At 42.0% G+C, this 16,950-nt stretch overlaps 1 protein-coding gene across 4 annotated transcripts in view; it reads right to left on the reverse strand.

Moving 5' to 3' along the window:
• fbxl17 (F-box and leucine-rich repeat protein 17) overlaps positions 1–16,950 on the reverse strand; it is a 237,564-nt gene that overhangs the window by 63,068 nt on the left and 157,546 nt on the right. For 2 of the 4 annotated variants that reach the window (XM_039803438.1, XM_039803442.1), the window contains exon 9: positions 15,415–15,491. In XM_039803438.1, coding sequence (XP_039659372.1) covers positions 15,415–15,491 — 77 coding nt within the window. Of the gene's footprint in view, positions 1–12,011; positions 12,618–14,624; positions 14,740–15,414; positions 15,492–16,950 lie in introns of those variants that run through there. The other 2 variants (XM_039803440.1, XM_039803441.1) reach the window with 2 other exon arrangements.

Genomic DNA, 16,950 nt, shown 5'->3' on the forward strand with positions numbered 1-16,950 from the left:
TCTAAAGACATTATTCACAGACTAAATAATTATTTGATTAATCAAGAAACAAAAGGTAGATTAATTGATAATAAAATGAACTGTTAGTTACAGCCCTTAATAACACAGAGCAAATATTAGCCCCCTATGCTTCAGCATCCAGGTGGTCTTGCAGGAGTACTGAAGTCCAGCTCTGAGCTTGATGTAATGCTGGTTGTTTTCCCCGTGGCTCAGGTACTCTCATTGATTCGCAGAGATAATAACCCACTTTACGAGCCTTTGCCCTCACCATGTCCAGTAGCACTCTGCAACATACAGTTTGTTGCTCTCTCTGTCCCACCGTCTCTCCTACCCCTCAAGGAGAAAACACACAGCTTATGAATTTTCCTAGTAGGTGCCATTTCTGTGTACTACTGCTCCATTGGTTTTTAGGGTCTTGGCGTGATATGAGAAAGGGTCATGGGAGTCGGCCTATGGGCTTGGCTTCCTCCAGTTTCATTGTTTTACGCTTAATGGAATCGATGTCAGCTGGAGTGCGCCTGGGCAGTTCTCCTGTCAAGTTGCGTTCTGATGGTTACACTCACATTTACACATACACATTTAAAGTGCCAGGTGAATACAAATGTTTTACCTCTCCAGGAACAAAGAAGTCAAAGATTTAACCCAACAATATGTTGAACTTTATACACACAAGCATACTTCTCCAGAGTACATGTATATTATATTTTCCCAATTTATGTATTAGAAATAGTTGTACTGTTCTATGAATTTCCTTTTAACATAATTATAGATGTATATTTTAGTTCCTAAAATATAGTTCCTAAATATCGGTGCCCACATGAAAAGAGTGGTAGCATGATTTTTGGTGGTCCTTAAGCTGGATTCAAACAAACATAATAGGTTTGAGTAAAACTGCCTCTGCCATTTACTAACACCAATGTATTAAAAACATTACTCAGGTTTAAAAACACTATATATTAGCATCCATGAACATTAACAGACCCACCAAGACTAAACTGCAAACCAAGACAACCATAACCTTGTCCTTACTCAACACAAACACACACAACCACACTCACCCAGTGGTGAAACAGACAGACAAAGATTGTCTATTGACTTGCTCCCCTTTTGCAGCCCACATAAATCTGCTGTACTGCTCCGCGCATTTTAATCGACTGCTTTAAGAGTTACATTATTTACCTACTGAATGCCAGACAGAGAGGAGCAAACAAGCTATTACACTATCTAGGTTTACATCACATTATGTTTTACAGCACTTAGACTGTAGGCGGTGAATAACTGCTTAGTAAACAAACAAGATGAAGGGAAAACACACAGATGTTTTAAAGAGAAATAGAGATGTGAAAAAGAAAGAAGACCAAAAGAGATAGAAGTTGATGTATGAGAACAGCGGCGGATCAAAGCTGTAGTCTTTTACATCGTTACCATAACACCATGAGGTTTGATCATGCCGCATGTAAATGATAACTGATCCTCTCATTCTTTATTGCAGTGATTCCAATACTGTGTGACATTTAAAAAATGGCACCATGCAATGCAACCAGAAACGGATACCATGCTGAATGGTTTGACATGTACATCAATCCCACAAATGCAAGTGCAGAATAATAAAAAGTGAATACTGGCTTAAGGTTAAAAGCTAGCACAGTAACTCTTGAGCCTTCAATATACCCTAATGGACTGATACTGTATATGGGAGCATAACAATCACATGTCATTTTCATAGTCGGTAAGATAGTTACTGTGCTGTTTCAGATGCTTTTATGCAAAGTAACCTCACCTTGTAAAAAACACTATGATACTCTGGGGAGTGAGTGTGTATCAAAATTTCCCCAGCGGCAAGGAAAAGCTGTTAAAGTACACAAAAGCTCACACAAAGGCATGTAAACAAGCACAGAGTCACACAAATAAGCACACTTCAGTAAAGACGCACACATACAGCCATACTTCATTCTTGAGGTTCCGCTCAAGGTGGCAGGGAAGCCCCATCTATCAACGTTCAGTACATTTAGAGTAAAGCGCCTCAGATGAAAGCAAGAGCTGAAAGATGAATGGAAAGAGGGATGAGAGGGGAAAAGAGAGGACGAAGGGGTTTGGTGTTGGAATAGGGTTCATAGCAGGAAAAACTGAGGTGAAAAATGTGCATGTTAATTATGTGGCAGCTATGGAGGGGTGATCAAAAAAGAGAATAAAATGCTAAAAGTTGAATGACAACAATAATCTCACAAGCTGACAGATCGGTAAATACAGATGGACATAATGAAATGCACAATCTGAGTAGCTCAGTCCGTCTTATACAACAACACAACACAATCACAACAGTCTGGAAGATGGGCTGTCATTGTCAAGATTTCTTATTAGGTGCAATATAGATGCAAAGTAGGAGGACGTATGTTCAGGAAGTATCTTTCCCATTTTTAATTCCCATGAATTATGTCCTTAAAGTTCTGCAACATGGAACCACAATAGGAAGTGGGTGATTTAACTTATACTATATGATTACATTATGGCTATTAGTTTTAATGATTTCAATTTTGTGTCTGCTTTTTCAGTTTGTTTGGTAAAGCAGATGGCTATAAATATTAGCTGTAGCAAATTCAAAATGCTTCTTAGCTGCACATTGGGAACTAAACACCATTATATGCAGGACAAAATTGACAAGAAACCTGAAAGTAAACGTATTTAAACTGCTGAATATACAGTAGTAACAGGTTTTTAAAAAGCATAACTTAGCTTGGCGTCCATTTGCTGTTAGCGGTGCACACAACAGAATTTTGTTTAAAAGTGCTCATATTATTTCGGACTGTTTATTTGTTGTTGTTTTTTTTCCCTTGAGACTGCAGAGGGTGGGGGGTGGGTGAGGGTTTTTGTTCTTGTTCAGTTTGTATTTCTGCGTTTCTGTTCTGTAGGTTTGCATAAAAAAATAAAAAATAAAAGTTAGATCAAAAAAAAAAAAAAAAGTGCTCATATTTTTTATTGATGATTCAGCCGAGAGATTTGAATGCCCATCTAAGACTTGAGAGTGCTCAAAATGCCAGTCACCTAACACTGTCTATGCAATAAATGAATAGGACTTTGACTTCTATCAGTCTGGAAGCCTGAAATAATTCCTCACACTTCTGCTTGAAGTCCTCTAAAAGCAGACCAAAACTGCTTCTTTTTCTCACTCTCACTCATACACAGACTCCCACAGGTGTCTCACTCGATCTTGTATTTGCACAGATGTACACAGGAGGCCATGACTGACAAGGCAAGGGATCGTGGGGAGGCGTGCAGGTGAAAGAAGCGAATTACCATATGTAAAGAACGGAGGTGCCAATGTCTCTCTTTTTGTCTCGGGATAAAGCAGGTGGGCTACAAGAGGACAGGATAAGCCCAAGTAGATGTACACACAGAGTAAAGACACACAAATGGAAGTATGTGAATGCAAAACACGAAAGAACAAAAGACGCAAGAGGAGACAAGGAGGTAGCTCTGTCTTTCCAGGTGTGCTGAAGATGCAGTATGGACCACCGCCTGTGTATGGGTCACTCAATGAGGATGACAGTGGTGGTGTAAAGATCTGATTAGCACTGGGAGTGAGGCTGAGTAGGGTTTCTCATCAGGATCAGCTTTCAAACCAATGTTAGTGTGGTACTTTTATCTCTGATGGGGAGATGAGCAAACTGAGACCATGCTATTCTTATCTTGAATTTTAAAGAAAGAGATAAGCAGCATGCCACATGAGAGTTTAACAAATCAACAACATAATGTTAGAACCCAACATCTCCAACTCAGTCTACTACAACTACTACGCTAACTGCTGTAACAGGACATTCAAATATATAATCACTAAATGTGTTGAAAAGTGTCTTTGCAGCTCTGGAAGTGGCAGTGATAAGTGGGCACTCTGTAGATTAGGGGTTCTTACACAAAGGGTCAGGACATGAAATTGCTCAAAGGCCTGCAGCTGGAGGGTCCCAATATGAAAAGATGAGTTGTATTATCTAAATAGCCTTGGGTCCCAGCGTAACGCTAAATGTATTCCATATGGATTCCCTGTTTTTGGAATCCAACGATTACAGAGTACTCCTGGTGTCTGACGAGAAAAGGGAGAGTACACTTCCTATACCTTTTCTTGTTACCCTTGACCACACTTTTGTAGAGTCAGTAGCTACAGAAATATCAATAATTATTACAGTAGGGGTGTAAAGATTCACAGATATGAATCGGTATCTGGTTGTATTATCACAGATATGACTACACTGATACATGGAGCCATGGATAAATGGATCAAGAATTGTCTGATGGCCTGATTCTAACGTTACGAATCGGCAATGCGAGACTACTTTGCTGTCAATTAAACGATGCTGCTGCAATAGTGTGTGGTCTGTGTGGAACTTGGTCATTCAAGTTCAGTAGGGTTGGGTACCTTTCGCATCTGAACCAATATCGTTAGCGGTACCGGTGCCGGTGTTCGGTCTCGGTATTCAACGGTACTTTTTTCGGTACCTTACTCTTACTGAAACTGTAACGCCTGGTTGTAACAACTACCAAATTTGATTACAGTTAAAAAAACTTCTCAGTTTAAACATTTTATTTAAACACAATACAAACACCCTCTCCACCCTATATGAACATTTTATCCCCCTCCTAAAAATATGAACATATGAACAGCAATTTCGCTCCCTGAAACAAATCGGCTGACTAAGGAGTGTGCCCCCGCCCCAGCCTCACTGACTCCCGGGGCTCAGTCTGGTCTGCTCTGCAGGTCTGAGGGGCTAACAGGGAGCTACACTGGTCGCCTGGCTGCATCCAGGGGCAGCAGCTAGCTAACAGGAGCTAACTGACCTGCCCAGCGTTAGCAGCGTTAGTGGCGGTGATTTCACAAACAAACACAGTAAATATGACCTCCAGCCTTTAGCTGAGAGAGGTTATTTCTTTTTCTTTTTTTTTTATATTTTAAAATTTTTCAAGTTTTATGTAAGTGAAGCACAGCGACAGAAAAGAAAAAAACAAAACAACAACAAAATAACAAAAAAAAAAACAGAGCTGCCAGATAAATTTAAAAGCGTGTCTTGCATGAATGTAATATTGCCGTTACCTACAAGGCCAGATGTTACAAAAATACAAGTTGCAATACGGTCAAAGGCACATCTCTACAGAAAAGGGTTACATGTCTTTAAGATAGTCAATGAATGGTCCCCAAATGCTTAGAAAACGGTTTAGTGTTTTAGAGTTGTGGAAGCGTATCCTTTCCATCTGGATAATCTCAGTCATTTCGTTGAGCCATTTTCGAAAGCAAGGGGAGGTGAGGGACTTCCAGTCCAGGAGAATCATTTTCTTTGCAGCAACCATGCCAAGCATTAGTGCTTGTTGTATCTCAGGCGAGAACCTGAGAGCATTCTCCGAGCACCCAAAGAGCGCCAGCTCTGGATCAGGGGCAATGTCCAAGTTATAAACCAGACTATGCCACTGAAATACATCACACCAGAACTTATGCAGTTGAGGACATAACCAAAAAAGATGTGATAACGAGCCCTCTGCACCTCCACATCGGTCACACAGTGGAGAAAGTGATGGATAAATTCTATGCAGCTTTAGCTTAGAATAATGCAACCGATGAACAACTTTGTATTGAATCAATTTATATCTAACATTGATAGAGCATGTGTGAATTCTGGTCAAAGCTTCATTCCAGGTATCGTCAGACACCTCAAGCTCCAGCTCGCTAGACCAGGGTTCTCTGAGATGGTGAGTGGATGCGGAGGTGGAGAACAGGGATACAAAGCGAGATATTAGGTGCCTGGAGTCAGGAGGAAGCAGCATGAGATCATAGAATGGGCAACTTGTTGGCATGGTGTCAAAGTTTTGAAATACGCCTTTAACATAGTGCCTGATTTGAAGATATCGAAAGTGATGAGAATTTGGTAAATTTAATTTTGTTGTAAGTTGACCAAATGAAGCAAAATGTCTGTCTATATATATGTCTCAGAGGGCAACAAGTCCCCTCTCCCTCCAGTCTACAAACACCCCATCCGCCCGGGATGGTAAGAATGAATGGTTGTGGCATATAGGAGTGTGTACAGAAGTGTTCAGCAGCTTGCAAATGCTCCTTATCTGATTCAAGATCCTGAGGGAATTTCTCAGAACAAAGTTGTTACCAATAAGTAACCAAGGAGACTCTGTCTTAGAAAAAAGTAAGGTGCGAAGGAAAGAGCCTTGTACCGCTGCGGCTTCAATGTTTACCCACAGGGGAGAGCTGTTAGGGGCCTCACCGGGCTGACCCTGCTGCCAGTACATCAAGGCCCTAGCATTAGCCGCCCAATAGTAATTCCTGAAAACGGGGAGACCAAACCCCCCCTCCTCTGTAGGCTTATGCAAGTGTGCTTTAGATATGCAATGCGCTTTGTACCCCCAAATAAAAGGAAAGACAATTGAGTCCAATTTCTTAAAAAATGCTGAGGTGAGAAAGATTGGCAGATTCTGAAATAAGTACAAAAATCTAGGAAGAGCCACCATCTTGACTGCATTGATACGCCCCACCATGGACAGTGGCAGAGTTCTCCATTTCTCTATGTTGCGTTTTAGCTTCAAGATCATATCAGCATAGTTAATTTTAAATAATTGCTTAGGGTCACGGGGTATTTTAAGCCCTAGATACGTGAAGTGATCTTTCACTAGTGTAAATGATAGCGTGTCAAGAAATCTTGGGTCTGAACTGTCTGATAGGGGCAAGAACGCGCTCTTTCCCCAGTTGATTGTATAGCCAGAGAGTTCGCCAAATTAGTTAATGAAGTCAAGCAAAAGGGGAACAGACGCCTCTGGGTCCGAGAGATATAATAGTGTATCATCTGCGTAAAGACCCACCCGGCTTTCTATCTCGCCTATCTTAATGCCCTTGATGCCAGGATGACTCCTGATCCCCACTGCAAGGGGCTCCAAGGCCACATCGAAGAGCAGGGGCGACAGCGGGTCACCCTGCCTGACTCCGCGGTGCAACCCAAAAGGCCCAGATTTATCACTATTGGTTAGGATGGAGGATTTTGGACAGAGGTATAACATCTTGACCCAAGTGATGAAAGAGTCCCCAATTCCAAATCTCCTAAGAGCTTCAAACATAAAGGGCCACTCCATTTGATCAAATGCCTTGGCCGCGTCAAGGGCCAAGACAGCTGCTTTCGAGTCGCCTGATCGGTTGGCATATATATTATTCAGAAGCCGCCACACATTACAAAATGAGAATCTACCTGGGATAAATCCTGTTTGATCAGGATGTATAATTGAAGAGATGTGCCTTCCTAACCTGTTGGCTAGCACCTTCGTGACGGACTTCTGGTCAAAGTTGAGTAGAGCAATGGGCCTGTAACTTCCAGGCTCAGTGTCTTCCTTGCCTTTTTTTAACAAAAGGCATATATTCGCTTCATACAGCGACCCCGGAAATGTTTTGTTCACAGTGGAGTCTTTGATCATCCTAAGCAAGAGTGGGGCGAGTGTTTTATGAAATGCCTTATAAAACTCGCAGCCAAACCCGTCAGGGCCAGCTGCTTTACCAGAGGGAAATGATTTGACTGCCTCAACTAACTCATCTTCCGTGAAATCTGAATCAAGTTCGGACCTAGATGACTCATCTAATGTTGGCAGGCAGAGGGAGTCAAAAAAATTAGTGAGATCCGTACTAGTTGCTCTAGACTTAGCAGTATATAATTCTGAATAAAAATCCTTGAAACGAGCGTTTATGTCCTTAGGGTTGACCAGCAACTCTCCTGTTTTGGATTTTATTTTATAAATTGCACAGCCCGCCTGAGCACCCTTCAACTGTCTGGCCAGCAGCCTCTCTGGTTTATCACCTAACTCGAAGTGTTTTTGTTTAATTTTAAGTAGGAGTTTGCCAATGGTTTCACTAAGAATGTGATTATATTCGTATTTTAACTTCAAAATCTTGTTGAAATCTTCCTGTGACAGGGAGTCCCTATAGGACTGGTCAAGAGTTGGAAGTGCATTTTCAATCTCGGCCAGACGGCGACGCTGTTCTCTTTTTTTTGAAGCTTCAAATGAAATGATGTGGCCTCTCATGACAACTTTGAGGGTTTCCCAGAGCGTCGAGTCTGATACATCACCTGCGTCGTTGGTCTCAAGGAACTCCCCTAGGCGTGCAGACATGTAGTCCATAAATACTTGTTCAGTCAGCAACCATGGATTAAAGCGCCAGCAATAAGTTTGTTTTGGCAGGGCGAGCTTCAATTTTAAAGATACTGGGCTGTGATCTGATATCAATATATTATGGTATTTAGTCTGTACGATGTTGGATATTCATTTTGCATCCACTAAAAAGTAGTCAATCCTTGTGTACGATTTATGGACATGGGAAAAGTAGGAATAGTCCTTATCAGTTGGATGTTGCAGTCTCCATATATCAATCATATTTCTGGATTTAAGTAGATTATTCAATGTTTGGTGATTGGAGCACGGGAGAAAAAGTCTGTCAAGATATGGATCAGGGTAGCAATTAAAATCACCACCCATAATTAAATTAGTAGTGCTGAGGTCTGGAACCAGGTCAAATACTTTGCGAAAATAATTTGGGTCGTCTGTATTCGGGCCATATATATATTCAGAAAGGTGACAGGAAACAAATTAATGCTTCCAGTAATCATAATATACCTGCCATTTGGATCCGTGGTCGCTGAAGTAAGTTGGAATGGAATACTCTTACGAAAGAGAATGGCGACACCCCTAGCTTTGGAAGTAAACGGTGATTGATAAACTTGAGAAACCCAATTAGCTCTCAATCGTCACTGCTCTGTAGCTTTTATGTGGGTTTCTTGGAGAAACACTATGTCTGCTTTAAGTGACCTTAAATGCGCAAAGACCTTACCCCGTTTAACTATATGCCCAAGACCGTGCACATTCCATGAGACCAGTGAAATTGTACTCATGTCTGCCTGATTCTCACCGTTATGCCTCAACATCTAGGCTACACAAATGGAAAAAGAAAAGCAATCTAAGACACACAAAAACAAATATCAACATGCAAAAGCAGTTATTCTGGCAGCTCTGGACAACCTAAAACAACATGAATAAACCCCACATCCCTCCCCACAGAAACTTCCCCAAATTAAGCATCTTTTCTCCCCTCATATATAGACTGAGGGCCACCGGGCGCATGGCTTGTAAACACAGCTCTAACCAACCGAACATTTCAACTAAACAAGCCGGGTGCCCCTCTACCATTCCAAACTGTCAAAAATAGACATATAAAATTAAAATGTTACCGTCAATGATTGTGAAAATGTTCCTTATGCTCTATGCAAAAGTCCGTTAACATAACATGGCTGTAACAATCCGGTCAGACTGTGTCTAGCCAGCTATAATATCCCGCTGCAAGTTGCCGACGAACATCAACGCCTCCTCGGGAGAGGTGAATATCTTCTGAAGCCCGTGATGGAAGTGGAGCTTGGCCGGGAAACGCAGGCTGTGCTTGATTTTCAGCTCACGCAGGGCTGCCATAGCCTCACGGAATCCCCGTCGCTGCTCCATCACCTCGGCAGTATAGTCAGGAAATATGAAGACCTTGTGTGCGCCGTACTTGAGAGACTGTTGCCGAGCGAGCCGTATTATCATCTCTTTTTCCTGATAGTGGGGGATCCGGGCGATGATCGTGCGGGGTCTGGTAGAAGGAGCGGAGGATCCTTCTACTGGCTTGGGCTGTAGAGAGCGATGGGCGCGGTCAACAATTACCGGCTTTGGCAAGTGAGTCTCGCCTAGCAGTTTAGGAATGAGAGCGCTTACAAATTCAGTCGGGTTTCCCTTCTCATCTCCTTCGGGGATCCCCACAAACTTGACATTGTTGCGCCTCGAGCGGCCCTCTAAGTCATTCGTCTTGGCTCGGAGGAAAGCGTTCTCTTTCTGTAATTTGTTGATAGCGGTCTCCATAGACTGCAGGCGAGCGTCGAGGTCTGAGACCGTCTCATCTACTTCATCCATTCGGGTCGCCAGGCTGTTGTGTGACGACTGGAGAGAGGCAAACTTCTCATCTAGTAGGTCGAACCGGGTGTTGATGGTCTTCAGAATCGTATCCTGCATGTTTTTCAAGTCCTCCATAGAAAAGGCGTGCTGCTCACCGGGGACGTCCTCGCTAGCCATTACCACGCTGCTGCTAGCTAGCCTCGGCCTCAGCGGCTTGTCTTTCTTTTCTTTGGCTTTGGAGTTAGCGTTAGTCGACATTTCTTGGTCTTGAACGATCACGCAGGGATATAAAAACAAAGCTGGGATGTCATATTTGAGCAGACTTGGTTGAAGACGGCAAATTTAAACGGATATAAACTGAACGGAGAGGAGCTCTCGCAGAGACGTCTTACTCCATACGCGACACACTAGCGCCCCCGAGAGAGGTTATTTCTGAATGAACCTGAATGCCTCACAGGCTAATTCACATCCAGAATCAGCGGCAGCTAACAAAAATAATAACGGGGACGATATTAACGTCTGGCCGGCCTGTGAGCTCTCCAAGCAGCATGTGAGGAGGAAAACATGGCAGGATGCTGCAGGATGTCAAAGTTGGCAAACAAACAAACAAGCAAAGTACCGAAATTTGGCACCGTTTGATTTTACGTGAACCAATACTCGGTAATATCAACGTGAGTCGGTCGGTACCGGTAAAATTACAGGCAGGCAGCAGCCAATCAGCGCCCTTGTTTGAGTCTGCAGAAAAAAGTCCTTTGCTAGGTTTCGTTTTTGGAGTTAGCGGTGAAAGTGGCTAAGAGGAATACATCGTGCATAAGAAGCTTAAAAGTCTGCTAGCTGCATGATAATGATTGCAACAGTATTATTGTGCTCATACGTGCAATCACGTAACACTATATAATTATTACTGGAGTGCTCACAATGACAATGTGGACCTATGTTTGAGTTACTGTCTCTAAGATTACAGCAGCAAGGAGGCTGTTAAATTGAACATGGAGCTGATGTGGTATGTTATTTGGTTATACGTGGCTAACTTAGCAGGTTTCCTTAATATCTGATGACATATCGTGGTCATTTTTGGATTTAATACATTAATATATTACACCTTTAAAGTTAGAAATGGGTGCACAATTATGTAGCACATAGATTTTGGAATGAAGGACAGAGGAAATGTGGAGGGAATGCTTTTGGAAGTTATTTAAGCTAATTAGTTTTCGTGTTCTTTAACAAATGAGAGGTCTAGGAAGTTGTTTTTTTCACAGCACTAACAGGGCTTTCAGTAAGATCATTACGCCCAAAAAGCTCCATCCTCGCTTTTTCCATTTGTTTCCTCCTCATCACAAAATAATCTCTAAAACTATCTGCGCTGCGAGTAAAATTACATGTTACCCAGCTCTCTCATTCTGTCATCCAAACCTGTCTTTATGTCTTTATGTCTCTCTGTCTGTCTGTCCTCAAATCCTCAAAGCTCCAAAAAAAAAAAAAATCACACAGGAAGCTGGGAGGAAAAAACAGAACACTCAAACATAAGAGGCTTGTGGACATCTCAAATGCACTCAAAGAGGCCATTAATAAAAATAATTAGCACAGGAGATGGGTGGAAAAAACAGGGGCCAGCTTGGCTGATGTAAAATCTCATTTCTGTTATTTAATTTATGAGAGAATGAAGCAGGAAATCCACCAATCATTTTGTTAGAACACAGAGCTCCTACAACAGGCTGTCTATTCTGGAAGGACACACACACACACACACACACACACACACACACACACACACACACACACACACACACACACACACACACACACACACACACACACACACACACACACACACACACACACACACACACACACACACTTACACTTACAGATCCCATCATCAGCCAAAGGGGGCCTGAGGGGTCATTAGTAAAGGAAGAAGATCAGATATCACCAATTCATCTTGGTCAAAATGATTAGAGAGACACACAGAGAGAGAAGGATATACAGGGGGTGGTTGTGTGCATTCCTGGTTTAATGTAGTATTGTGATCTTGAAGTCATTAATCAAACAACAGCAGACATACGCCCACATAACATTTCACACACTCACACGCAGTTGAGGTTGAAGTTCAGGTTCAAAATGTCGAGGTGATTATTGTCACTGTAACTCACAGCTAGTTAGCATCAGTTAGCATCAAACTGCAGCATGTGTTGGAGGATAATCATTTAAGTCTACACTCTGTGGTAACCACGTGACATAATCACAATTAGTGCCTCACATTAAACCTTTTTTTCCATATCTGTTGTCACTACTTAGTAAAACCACTTCAGGGCAGGCAGCATACAGAGGGAAAAAAGATGAGGAGTAATCAAGCTCCATCAGAAAAGCAGCCAATAGCTGAAGCTGTAAATTGCTAGCTGTCCAATACCCCATTTAGACAAAAATAAGGATGTGGCTTGCAGATTAATGTGAATGGTCACAATTAGAAAAAATGGATATCACATTCCATGATTCGCTTCTTTGACAGTTGCTCACTGCCTGCATATGCCAAGACCAAATTCCAGGCATCCACAAGAGTTCTTCACTGGGCGAGCTAGTTCAGAGCTTTCACATTAGAGACTTCCTCTGGCCAAGCCAGCTGACTTCTTGTTGGCTCCTAGTTTGCAGACATTTAAACAATTACCCAACTGAAACATGCAAAATGGACAGCAAGAGAGAAACAGAGTATGTATCAATTGGACAAGCAAAACAACTGAAACTGAAACAAATTTCTGTATTATGATTATGAAAGACACATGTTCAAGCAAGCCCACATCATACATCGGCCCCCAGCATGGAAAGGGTATAATACAGCATCACACAAGTCAAGTTCATCTGTACATCCCAACATCACATGCAATATCTCAATGGGCTTTACAGGGTAACACAAAACCAGCTCCCGACCCAGCCTAAGCTCTCTAAGCTCTCAAGAAAACACCCAGGGACTAACGGGTAAAAGGCTCGTTTGTCTCTTATCTCACTAGTCACTTTGTGCAATGTTCAATAGGCTTATTGGGGGGGTGTTGTCAAAACTTAGAAACTACGCACTATAGCTTTAAGAAAAATCAACAGCACTGACAAGAAGAAGACCTGCTAGTTTGTAATCCCATAGACCCGTGGTGCAATTTTAAAGGGGTGATAGAATGCAAAACCGATTTTACCTTGTCATAGTTGAATAATGACAGTTCGATGGGGAAATAGGACATACATAGAACCTCAAAATCCCATTGATTCTTTCCTCTGCAAATCGCACAATTTGAAACTGCCTCGGAAAACGGGCGAATCTGAACAAAGCTAAAAGTTGACGTCACCTTCTCAAATCCTCCTCATTTGGCTCTACCTTCTATCTTTGTAACGCCCCAAAATTTACATACTAGGCCACTAACTGATCTGAGGTCAGTTAGTCTTCTAAATCTAGGTTGTGCAGATCTCTGCTATTCCATTACAAAATTCACTTCTGAGAATGTAAAAATGTAAAGCTCAAATATGGGCCGTTTCATGAAAATTGATGGCTAATTGCAAATTTGGTAAGACAGTGTCGGATTTCACAAGCTCCACAATCTGCCGGGACAGGTGGCGGCTGCTGGCCGGGTTTGCCCCTTCACAGACCCGCTGAGCTGGAGCTCTGTCACGATCTCACACACGAGCTGCGCAGTGTACTTTAGAAAAGAAGAAAGTTTGGAGGTTTTGCAAAGAGATTGAAAAAGAACCACGGTCGTAAATGCAGTGTTGCTGTACAACGGAATAGCCTACTGGCCCAGAGAAAAGTGTTTAGAACGGGTATATCGGACAATGAAGAGGGAGTTTTGGCTCTAACGCAGCGCTGCAGAGGCACTGGCAGAGGACAGGCTTGCAGGGGTTCACTCTCTTCTCCCCACGCTTACTAGCTACAAGGTGAGTTGTGAGTTGTGAGGTTTTTATGTCGCAAGAGTAACGTTAGAACAACATTAGTTATAATGAAAGTGTCGAAACGTTTTTATTTTGTCTCGGCTGTTTTAGCCGCTGCAGCTCGAGCCTGTCATGTCTGGGCATCTAACAGACAGTGTGTCTGTGTTTGTGTGCGCAGCGGTGTGTGTGTGTGTCAGTGTGTGTGTGTGTGTGTGTGCGCTGAGCGCTGTGCGCAGGGCAGCAGTGTGTGTGTGTGTGTGTGTGTATGTGTGTGTCTGAAATATGAGTCCTGCTGTATCGTCTCCAATGTATTGTGTATGTGGTTCCTCAACCAATCAGCGCGCAGCTCATCTAAATATTCATGAGCATACTATATTTGGAAGAAAAGCTGTCGTTCCAAATAGAGCCATTACACAGGGATGCATAAGGGCAAAAAAAAAAATAGCACCTGGGCCATTTTCAGCCCAACCAAGGTTAAATACCCTATTAGGAGACCTTAAGGAACAGTGTGAAATACCCTATATAATCATTCTATCACCCCTTTAAATAGGTGATTCATTCAGACAATGATGATTAGCATAAAGAAGGGAAAACAGGTCAGGACACTAGAACTTATTTGAATCAAAAGTCAAATTAAACTCACCTTAACAATCAAACTCAAGCAGACAGGTTTCATTGTCTTTTTGAGCACAATGGGTATTCTGATTTACAAAGATAATCAGAAAGTATGTGACAAAAAGAACTTCCGATTGTATTATATTAAGTACCTCTTGAAAACAGTAGACACCATGAAGCAGTAGTTGGCTACACAGCTGGTAGCTTTCATTTGTGGAACTCCCAGGGTACACACATACAAAAACACACAAAACGGCTTTGCAACAACTAAACACACACACACACACACACACACACACACACACACACACACACACACACACACACACACACAAGCAGCGTTAGTCAGCATCGCAACGCCTGATGCTTCAGTACTTAAGTACTCCAAATGTGCATTGTAGTGTAGCTGATAAAATAGTTAAATATTTTGCAAAACATATGGCAGAACTGAATCAAGCAGAGGAGGGAGGTGGTGTAAACAAAAGAAAAAGGGGAGACGATACTTGAGGGATAAAAACACTGCCTGTCTGTATGCTGGGAAGGAAACAGCATCAGCATGTCAGACAGTAAAAACACATCTAATCCACAAACACAAGCAATGCATAAAATCCTCATCGCATACGTCATATACTGTGCTCTGAGACAATGCTGCTACTGAAGTCACAATATTTAACATATGAATTCACAAAAAGGCAGCTGTCACCAACCAACTTGTCTGTTTAAAGACTTAAAATGTCTTCTTAAAGTAAAGACAACAATACGAACCTCTATGAACTGCACTAAAGAGATCCAGCGAACATTAATTTTTTCTGTATGAAACTTTTCAATCATATTTTTACTGTTTGCAGGTCTCATAAGGGTAGTGACAGTGGGTAATAATGGTTATGACTATAATGTTGGAGGTTGACTGCAACAAAGGGACAGTGATTGAAAGTATCCTACCGTGGTCTGTGATTTTACAAGACACAAGATAGAGCTCCTTCAGACTTCTCCCCTCTTTGGCGATGATTTCCACACACCTACAGAGATACACAGAGAAAGAACAAAAGTTTAAAGTGTCACCTGACGCAAATTTACTCCGGTATATTGCGTTTCACTCTAGCGTGAAGACAATTTTTGACCTGCCTCAAAAACACTGAAATGCATGCACACATACAAGGGCTTTTTTCTCTTAAACTCCCTCTGTTACACACACACACACACACACACACACACACACACACACACACACACACACACACACACACACACACACACACACACACACACACACACACACACACACACACACACACAATTACTCCATAGTAAAGGTTTAACAGTACAGCTGCAGGGTCACAACTGCTAACATATTCTACTTCTTTTTAACACATACATCAATAATTAAACACCTGAGCTGATTAAAGAAGCATGCACTAACACAGCGCAAGAATGCTTGTGTGTTTTTGTGCACCCACATACTGTATATAGTGAGCTTCAAAGAGGGATATCTGCATTCAGCCCAGTGCCTGAGCCCAAAGGACCTACAGAGTGTGTGCGTGTGTATCTGTGTGTGTGTTGAGAGAGAGTATACACTAGGGAGGGCCAAGGGGAAGATCAGAGAATCTGTATCAAATGATTCTCTTTAAATGCCTCTAATGAGAGGAGTATGTGCAACAACTACATTTTGATCAACGCATTTGACCCATTAACCTTCAGGATAAAATGTTTTGATCTTTATGCTGGTGTTCTATCATGAATATTTATGAGACAAAAAAGACAAGAACACACACACACACACACACACACACACACACACACACACACACACACACACACACACAGCTCTTGTTTTAATGTGAAAGCAGAGGTGGAAAAAAGTGATATTGAGCTGTCTTCTATCATTGAGCTTCATGTCAAAGTGAAACAGGGAACAATATTGTGTGCTGTGCTCCTGCACTTTCATACAATATGACTGACAACTGAAGTTTTTCTAAAATACATTGCTCATATTCACTCACTATCTACTGGCTTATCTCACCCTTGGGCCAAGTGTGATGCGTGAGAAGTTGAGCTTCTCTTCTTTCATGTTTTTTTATGCCACATGCTCACTATCTAGTAAACAGAAGAGGCAATAGCATGCAGATCAGTAGAGCAAAATTTCCTTTCCAACAAAGCATGATTTGTAAGCTTGCATGTTTTTGATCCAGGATTCATTTAAGATGGCACAATTCATGGATGTCACTTGATGTGTGACATATCACACCGTAGGATCAAGGAGGAAAAGATGCCAGCGAGAGAAAAGTTAAAATGTGTGTCATATTTCTAAAATCCTTGTTTCTGAGTGTTCAAATGTGCACTGGCCTGCCTGCGTTAGTTCACGGGGCTGCATCTTCATATTTCACCTTTTCTATTAAATTTCTGTTGCAGTGGACCTGCGAGCCTCTCCATGTTATCAGGTTGTTGTTTTCTCCTCCTACCTTTATTTCACACTCTTTC

This window comes from Perca fluviatilis, chromosome 6, assembly GCF_010015445.1.
Source record: "Perca fluviatilis chromosome 6, GENO_Pfluv_1.0, whole genome shotgun sequence".
Lineage (NCBI taxonomy): Eukaryota > Metazoa > Chordata > Actinopteri > Perciformes > Percidae > Perca > Perca fluviatilis.